This window comes from Clinocottus analis, unplaced genomic scaffold (genome assembly GCF_023055335.1).
Source record: "Clinocottus analis isolate CAN_PGR_092001 unplaced genomic scaffold, fCliAna1.0.p SCAF_41, whole genome shotgun sequence".
Lineage (NCBI taxonomy): Eukaryota > Metazoa > Chordata > Actinopteri > Perciformes > Cottidae > Clinocottus > Clinocottus analis.
The window spans coordinates 25,024-34,158 of record NW_027176165.1 but is presented as its reverse complement, the minus strand read 5'-3'; the positions used below and the strand labels follow the sequence as shown (position 1 = coordinate 34,158).

The 9,135-nt window shown below is 42.8% G+C and overlaps 2 protein-coding genes across 2 annotated transcripts; one reads left to right on the top strand and one right to left on the bottom strand.

The window, feature by feature from the left end:
* Positions 1-3,115: 3,115 nt before the first annotated feature.
* Positions 3,116-6,329, bottom strand: LOC137801468 (transcriptional regulator protein Pur-beta). The gene has a single exon (XM_068598926.1). It carries the CDS (start codon positions 6,280-6,282, stop codon positions 5,335-5,337), a length of 948 nt encoding a protein of 315 aa, XP_068455027.1. The 5' UTR covers positions 6,283-6,329; the 3' UTR covers positions 3,116-5,334.
* A 569-nt stretch (positions 6,330-6,898) lies between these two features.
* h2az2a (H2A.Z variant histone 2a) lies at positions 6,899-9,135 on the top strand. Its single transcript, XM_068598902.1, has 5 exons — positions 6,899-7,038; positions 7,979-8,056; positions 8,185-8,298; positions 8,406-8,535; positions 8,737-9,135. Exons 1-5 carry the CDS (start codon positions 7,036-7,038, stop codon positions 8,796-8,798), a joined length of 387 nt encoding a protein of 128 aa, XP_068455003.1. The 5' UTR covers positions 6,899-7,035; the 3' UTR covers positions 8,799-9,135.

Sequence of the window (9,135 nt, the reverse complement as noted above, 5' to 3'; positions counted from 1 at the left end):
AATAGTAGAATACAGAAAGAAAAGGAAGAAAACAACACAGCAGACAGACAGATAACCAAAACAAAAAATACTATCACCCCGCACGCCTTTATTGTCTTTGAATTGCTCGTTTGCATACAAAGTCCTCCATTTATACCTGCATTTATTCTGCATTTATACCTGCATTTATACCTGCATTTATTCTGCATTTACACCAGCATTTATTCTGCATTTATACTAGCATTTATTCTGCATTCATACCTGCATTTACACCTGCATTTATTCTGCATTTATTCTGCATTCAAACCTGCATTTACACCTGCATTTATTCTGCATTTATACCTGCATTTATACCTGCATTTATTCTGCATTTACACCTGCATTTATACCTGCATTTATTCTGCATTCAAACCTGCATTTATACCTGCATTTATTCTGCATTCATACCTGCATTTATACCTGCATTTATTCTGCATTCATACCTGCATTTATACCTGCATTTATTCTGCATTTATACCTGCATTTATTCTGCATTTACACCTGCATTTATACCTGCATTTATTCTGCATTTATACATGCATTTATTCTGCATTTACACCTGCATTTATTCTGCATTTATACCTGCATTTATTCTGCATTTATTCCTGCATTTATTCCTGCATCCATGCCTGCATCTTCCTGAACACATACATCCGAGTAGTTCCGCTCTAATGTGTAAAAAAAGCCATCAGGCGTGTCCCTGCTCAGTTTGGCTTGAACTGTTTTTTATGCTGGCATATTTTCTGTCTGTTTAAGCCGTTCTGTGAGCGTATGTGGGCTCTTCCAGATCGCAGGATAAGCCTCGCTGCCTCCATGAAACCTGTGAACCAGTCTAATCTCTGGTGCGGTCTGGTGGCACCAACGAGGTTCCCCTGGTAAACGGCATTGTGGGGATTCTGGTAAAGGCCGCTTGAGCCTTTCCAAGTTTTTCAAAACCGCCATTTCCCGCCATACATCTTCTTTTATCTCAATGTTGAGGTCTATGTTCCATACTAGTCTCTGGCCTTCACACATTCCAGCTGATTACTTGACACTTTTATATAAAATGTTGAGGCAGACTGTCGGGTACAGGAAGCTCTTATGGACCCCTGAACCTCGTTGTCTTCGTTCTCCTCTCTTTTCAGTCCAGACCCCGTGCTGCTCCTCAAGTGTAAATACTTGCAGAAACTCCCCTTCTCATCTAAATTAAGTGTTTTTTTAAGATTTAAATAAGCCGTCTCTGTACAGATCTTTGATAACATGGAATCCTTTTGCCAATAATACTTTTTCCCCTAAACAGATGAGAGGGTTATTCCAAGTGGAGGAGTAGCTGTGTTTGTGTTGAGGGAGCCCTGAAGTCTGATGTGCTCACTGAACATTAGATCATTGTGTTATTCACCATGTGTTTTCGTGACAATACACTTTGAGGTAATGTTCTACGTCATCACCTGAAATCTTAGTTTGTGAATGTGTTGTCACTCAGCAGACGCTTCCTGTGAATCATCGCCCGTCTGTCTGGTCCTGTGGGGCGTTCACTGACAGACAGCTCGGTAACTTTCAGTTCCTCCAAGATAAAACGGGACGCTGGAACTCGCCCCGTCGGGTCGTTTACACGCTGCCTGCTGACCGGCAACACGTAGGCCTTCACACGCCTCAGTATTTTTAGCTTCCAGTTGAACCTCAAAGGATTCGGCGAGCTCCAGCCGGCGGCTTCCTGGACGTCTGGTTGAACGTAGCGACGTTAGAGGATGTGACTCCACTTCTTCAACCTGAGACAAAGACCCGTCAGCCAGCCGCTGGTGCAGCATTGTGTACTTTACAGTCAGTGTTAAAGAAGTGTTCAGATCTTTGAATTAAGTAAAAGTAACAATACCACAGTGTAGAAGTACTCTGTGAATACAAGCATCCAACATCTTAACTGTCAGAACGACCAAAAGTTATGAAAGTATTATGAGGAAAGGGCATAATACTACTTAATACTACGTAATACTACATGACTTTTACAGTTACTTGTATGTATAGTCATTTAAACAGTTTTAGCACTATAATATATGAATGAACTTTATTTTAAATCAATATATTTTATTAAACCAGGGTTATTTTTGTATGTCCCTATACTTTCTTTGTTTTAATGTTTCTCTTTTTTCATTTTTTTCTGTTTACCTGAGAACATTAACTGATTCATTGTACTACAATCCAGTTTTGACATACTTGTACTTTACCTGATTATTTTTATGTCATGCAACTTTACACTGCTGTTTCACTATGTTTCAGAACCAGTTGTGTAGTATATCATGTGGCTATTATTTAATATATGTCTTTCAGAGGCTTTATAATGTGACAGTCTGTTGCACACGCATCAAGTTAACCCTCATGCTGTCCCTCATATCCACATCTCAGCTGCATCCCGTTCCTGTCACTTGAATGACATGTGAGTTTCATTTCAGATATACACTCGTCCATCGATTCCCTTTTAAACTGAACACAATGTGCTTGTTTTAAACTGTATCCTGGTGAAATTCATGTCAAAGTTTCAAAATACATACAAAATGACTTTTGATCTTAAACTCAGTAGTTTTACAAAGAGAGCGTTAACGTATGGTTGAAAGCTCTTTAAAAAGTTATTAAAATATATATAAAATGTTAGCAATGGAATTGGACTGCAGGATTTAAAAAGAAAAGGACATTTACATTTTTACTTTACTGAACATTTAAAAAAGGAGGCTTGTGGATAATGTGGATATCCATAAAATGTGGAAATTTGCTGGGTTTTCTTACTCCCCTAATTGTAAATTATATATATATATATATATATATATATATATATATATATATATATATATATATATATATATATATATTTGACAGTTGGCCAAACATATCAAGCAATTAATAAAAAGAAAAAGAGTCCTCCAACCTGTTGATTTCTCACTTCTTTTTAATTTTATGGACAAAATAATTTCTCTCATCAGTTGAGAAATTTGCCATCTGGTTCATGAATAACTAGTGTAGTGCCTAAAATATCAAGTAAAATTGCATAGAAACTTTGTGGCGCTCGTCCTGTAAGTTCACGTGAGCTGCAGGCGGAGAGGACAGAAAGACCAGACCACGCAGCTCCTGAGCAAAAAACTGTTTTATTTCTCGTTGAAAGGAACTTGGTAGAATATTACAGCAGAACACACATGACTGAAACAGCTGCCATTTCACGTAACACAGTACAGGAAGAAGGATGTAGTTCAATCTCATGTGTAATATTATATATAGTATATTTATATGAATATAAAAGAGAAAACTATTGCTCCCATGTGTTTATTTTTTTCATATGGCATTTCTCTGCTGTGTTGAAGTGGGTAAAGTAAAATTCAACGAGAGGTTCACACACCAAAGGAAGTGGGACAATGAAAGTGACATTTTCCCAAAAGCACGGGAACCTTTTTTATGCCGAGAAGTAAACGTTAAAATTTTTTTTCCCATTGCAAGAAATAAAACTTGGAAACTGCTCTCAAAAAAATGGATAAATACCATCATACAGCAATCAGAAGAGGCAAAATAAAAGAACACAAGGCAGCTCCGCGTAAGAGCACGCATGCAGAAAAAAGAAAGTATCATATTTTAAAAAAGGAGCACTAAAGACGAAATGTGGATGATTGCAGGTGTTAGTTTGCGTCGTATGGCAACTGATGGAACGCCACGTGACAGAACGTAGTAAAACGGGACTGAAACGGAGGGACAACTCAATGCTTTGTAAAGTGAACTGGAGTGCTGAGTGTTTGCTGACAAACTACTTCAATGAAGTTTCTAGAAATTGCTATAACATACTTTGTTATCAATTTGCTGTACTCTTCTTAATTTCCTCTAAGGAATAAAAGAAATATTAGGAAAAACGCAGGTGTGAAATTTCACCCTGGACCGTTGCATCCAAGTTTAGTGTTTTTAAATAAGCCACTTCAGCAGAATTATCTAATACATGTCTTACATTCCTAAGACATAATTCAATATATCTCTTTTTAAAAATATTTCTATCCATCATGAACTTTTTAGTAAGTAAATCTCTTCTTGTATATATATTTATTTTTTCTTAAAAAGGTACAGCACCCCACTGTGGGTTTTGTTTTCCAAGAGGATCTAATTTTTCTTACAATCAGACTGAATATTGCTTCAGTCATTAATGGTCTGAGATCAAGATTAAAAGGATCCAAATGGCACCCTAAATAAGTCAACAAGGTCAATTCCCTTGAAGAACATAGCGAAAGCCCGGCAATATTTAGCTTTTACTCAAAGAAATCGTGACCGGTGCCAGAGGCCTCTGCTCACCGTGTCCCCTGTAACTAAAAGGTCACAGGGGTCAAACGTGGGCCTGCATCATATGAGACATCATCAGTTGCCACAGACTGCAGCAACTGGCTGACCAGATCTGCACCCAGAAACTCTTGAGGATGATGTGCAGGCACAGGTAATGCTGATCTACCACGAAATACAGATTTTGGAGGCCCTGAGACGAAAACGAGCCACGCGCTGCGAGGACGCACAACGCGTTTCAGCTATCGGAGCAGGAGGTTAGCACCTAAAGGGACATCCAGAAAGGATAGGGTTATTGGGGAGGGAGCGAAGAGCTCGTTTGGATTGTCTGGAGAATCGGAACGAGCCGTGTGCTTGTAACAGATCACCTTACGGGACCTCGCTGGGCCCAGTGGACGCCCCCTATAGCTGAGACAGCGGCTCTGGGTGTCGCAGGTCTCTCGGCAAGCTGCTCATTACAGATCATTTTAGACAAAAACACACAGCCATGATTGAGTGATGCAGGTTGCTCGGTCCTATTCCTACTCTGCACCTGCTGGTATGAGTATGTCACATGTCTGCACGCTTCCTCATCATCATCAAGCAGACTACAGGTCAGCACCAGGTGAGCTCTTACCACTTAGATATCGCACCGGAAGTGGGTCTGGGAAGCTATCAGAGTATCTTGAGCACTGTCAAACTGAATTTGTTGGGCTAACATTACATGTACGGTTATCAAATCGATATACATATATAGATTTAGTCTTTATATCAATGGGGAATCTCATACAGGAGCTGACTACTGCAGTCTGCACTCATTTAGCTATAACATCCACCTAAACTTAGACAATAATTTCTCATATATATATATATATATATATATATATATATATATATATATATATATATAATTTTACTCCGTGTTTCTAGCATTTTAAAGTTCGATTCGTCATGCACAGAATAGTCGTTCCTATATCTCTTGTTTATCGCCAGGCTTTGCATCATGTTTCATCGGCTTCCCTCCGCACGAGTGGCCGCCACTACCGACACCCTCTCCGGTCAGTCGTCGTCCACCTCTTCGCCCTCCGACTCCTCTCCGGCTCTCCTCTCGTACATCTTATCCCGGTGCCTCTCCTGGATCTCCTTCATCTCCTCGGCGTAGCGGCTGAACGCGCCCCCGAACTTGCCCCACGCCTTGAAGGGGATCGTTATAGAGTTCCTGTAGCTGGGCTTCACTTCGCTCACCCGTAAGAAAACTCCGTACTTGTTGGACCCGACGTCGAAAAAGAACCGCTTCGAGTCCACCATGATCGAGGTGCCCTCCGGAAGCTCGCTGTAGCCGCCGGGCCCCCCGGCGCCGCCGGACAGCTCCTCCTCATCTCCCCCGTAGTCGTCTATCAACTTGGCTAAGGCGTCGCGGAACTCTATCAAGCCCTGGGCCGGGAGCGCGATGGTCTGCCCGGCCTGCATGCCGGCCCCGGGGATGCCACCCGCTCCGACTCCAAAACCGGGGCCTCGGTTAACGGTCTGCCGGATCCGGAGGAAGCGACCGCGCTGGTTCTCCTTTAGGTCGAGGTAGTATTTTCGGTTCTCGCGCACCAGGAACTCGCTCTTCAAGGCCCGCCTAGGCCCGGTGTCGTCCCCGCCGGATGATTGCGCGATCTGCTCTGGGCTGCTAGGCCCGAGCTGGGCGTAGTGCTCGATGAAATCGCCCAGGTAGTCGCGGAACTCCGCCGCGACTGACATGGAGAGGGTCAGGCGACTTTTCGAGCCCCCGGCGCCGACCTCGGCGATTTTGATGAACCGGCCTTTGGCGTTCTGCTTCACGTCGAGGTAGAAGCGTTTGTTCTGAATGTCCAGCCGCTTCGACGCCAGCTCCTGGGTCTCCGCTTCCCGTTGGTAATGCTGAAATCCTCCGCCACCGCCGCTGCCACCGCCTCCTCCTCCCACTCCGCCACCGCTGCTGCTGCCGCCACCGCGCTCACTGCCACTGTCCCCATCCGCCATCTTCGCCACCAGCAGCCCGTTTCTCTGCGTATCTTTGACCCCCACAACACTCCTCCCTCCTTGCCTGCCAAATTCGCTGAGGATACCGGACGGATGGTTGCTGGGCTCCAATTGGCTGCTGATGCTGCCAGTTACAGCTTCAGACTGCGGTTTCGCGTGTTCATTCGCCAACTGTCCTGTCTGTCATTGTAGCGTAACCGCCTCCTGGGTGACGCTCACGTACATACTGTACTTGCAGTTCATATCTGCGCGCTACGTCAGTATTGAACTCATGTGTAACCAATATCTCCGACGGAGAATGTGCCCATTGGTCAATTTACTGCAGGCATAACCAGTTTTCAAACGCACTTGGTTAAAAAACAATGTGTATTTGAAGAAGTTATAAGTGTCCATAGACTGAAATCCAAGACTTCATTCCAACTATGGCCTCCTGATTATGTATTTAGTACATTTTTGGGACCGATGCCCCTGGAAGGACACTCCACTCATACTGTCCCGCCTACTTGTTGGTTCCGTGCGCAAAGGCAGGCACGGTGATCTCGGGTGGGGGATGGGTGGACGCTCTGTAAGCCGTTCGGCGATTGGTTGAAACAGAGATTCGAAGTAACATAACGCACTCTGATTGGCTGTCCAGACTCCCACGAGGGGTCGCATGCAAAAGATTTGCGAAAGGGTTTATTGTTTCTTTGCTTTCGGGAGCCGAAATTTGTTTGCTATCTGCTCAGTTCTTCAATCAAATAACGCGACGGTAAAATGGTACGTGCGCCTTGGTTAACGCTAAACACTTTACCGGGGATGTTGGTACATTTCTGCTGCAATTTAACGTGCTACTGTAGAAAGTGCTGTTTTGAATTAGAACTGAGGAAATTCGACCAGTATGTGTGGTTAAAAAAGAAGCTTGATAAAGAGCTAATACGTTAGCTTTGAGTATTTGACGTTTTGTCCGGTAAACGCGACGTTGTATTCACCGTGTGACGGATGGTTCGTGTTTGGTTGATTACAAACTTAAACTCGGTTTCGTACTAAGTTGTTTTTTTGTTTGTTTGGTGGAATGGTGGATTAGCGAGCTAAGTTGAGCTAACGTTGCATTAGCCAAACGGATCGGTTACCGGTAGCCGTAGTTGACCGTAAAGCGTGAAAGCAACGATAATGTAGTAAAATTGACCGTGCGCTTTTTATTTTATTTGCGCCAAAGAGACCCCGCGGGGCGAACTTTGTAACCGTTAAAATGCATTGGAAGAAAAACTTAAACGCTAAAACTCTGAAAGCGGCGCGTTTTTAGGTCGCTGACAGCTTTTCAGGTTTTTGTCAGAATTAATCATTATTGGTTTTCTCATCTTTTTATAAAAGAAATGGTATTAATTTCAGATTTTATGCAAGTAATATGTGATACCAGCGCGTGCGACCGCCTTCTGATGCGTTATGTTACGTATGATTGGCGGGAAAGTGACACCAGTTCAACCGGCCGTCTGTAACGTTTCCTATTTCAAGTGTGTTGACTCGTAATTTCACCGCTTCATTTCGATGTATTTGAAATCTTTTGAAAACTCAAACTAGTCCACAGATTTTAAAAAATGAGATGTTGTAGTACATGTGTTTTTAAACGTTATGCAGAACTTATTTCCTAACGTTTCAGCCTCCCACTTCTCTTTACTTTCCACCCTGATTTCTATTGTTTGCTATATTTACCCTGCAGGCTGGTGGCAAGGCAGGAAAAGACAGTGGCAAAGCCAAGGCCAAAGCGGTGTCTCGCTCCCAGAGGGCTGGGCTGCAGGTAAAACTCATTTTAAATCTATTTATGTCAGCTTGTGGCCTAGCTGCACATGTAATGCGTCACCTGCCTCGATAGCAGGGAGTTTAACCTCCTTTTTTGGTTTTGCTCGTCCTTTTTTGTCCTGCCAGTTCCCAGTGGGTCGTATCCACAGGCACTTGAAGACTCGCACAACCAGCCATGGTCGTGTAGGAGCCACAGCAGCTGTGTACAGTGCAGCTATCCTCGAATACCTCACTGCTGAAGTAAGCCGTCCCCATTTTGTGCACGTTTGTAATTAATCGCAGGCGCTTTGTGTCGCATGCGGGGTTTGCATTAATGTCTGTTTTGTGATCTTTTTTTTCCTTCTCAGGTACTAGAGTTGGCAGGCAATGCCTCCAAAGACTTGAAGGTGAAGCGTATCACTCCCCGTCACTTGCAGCTGGCCATCCGTGGTGACGAGGAGTTGGACTCTCTCATTAAGGCAACAATTGCCGGAGGAGGTGAGCAGATGGCTTTACAGAGCTATGCATTACATTGATTTATTCCATATTTTAATAAAGCCTTAATGTCTTGATTGTTTACGTGTCAGACGAGCTCAGTCTGTTAGTGTCAATGCATCATAGTTATATTGTACTCATTCTGTAGTCATATTTCTAGCTACCTTTTGCAACATTTAATCTTAATGTTTTGTTTGTTTTTAGGTGTCATTCCCCACATCCACAAATCCCTCATTGGAAAGAAGGGACAGCAGAAGACTGCATAGATGCCATGTTGACCATAAAATTCAGGGCTTAGGCTTTGATAGGACCAGAAGTTCCCATTTGTTCTTTTTTATTATTAATATTATAGCAAACAAAGAGTGATTGTTAGGATTTGTGTTGTAATATTTCCCCATAACTAGAAAATAAAATACAGAAAACCCCTTAATGACAAAAAAAACCCTTTGTATGTTATTGTAGAACGTTTGGCTGGGGATTTCATAATTATTTCAAAAGACTTTGTTCAAGTGAATTTGTTTGATTGGCCTGGGACTCTGTAATGTTTTATACTGAAAAAAGAATTGTTAAAACCGTTTTTATATAAAAAAAAAAACAAACTTG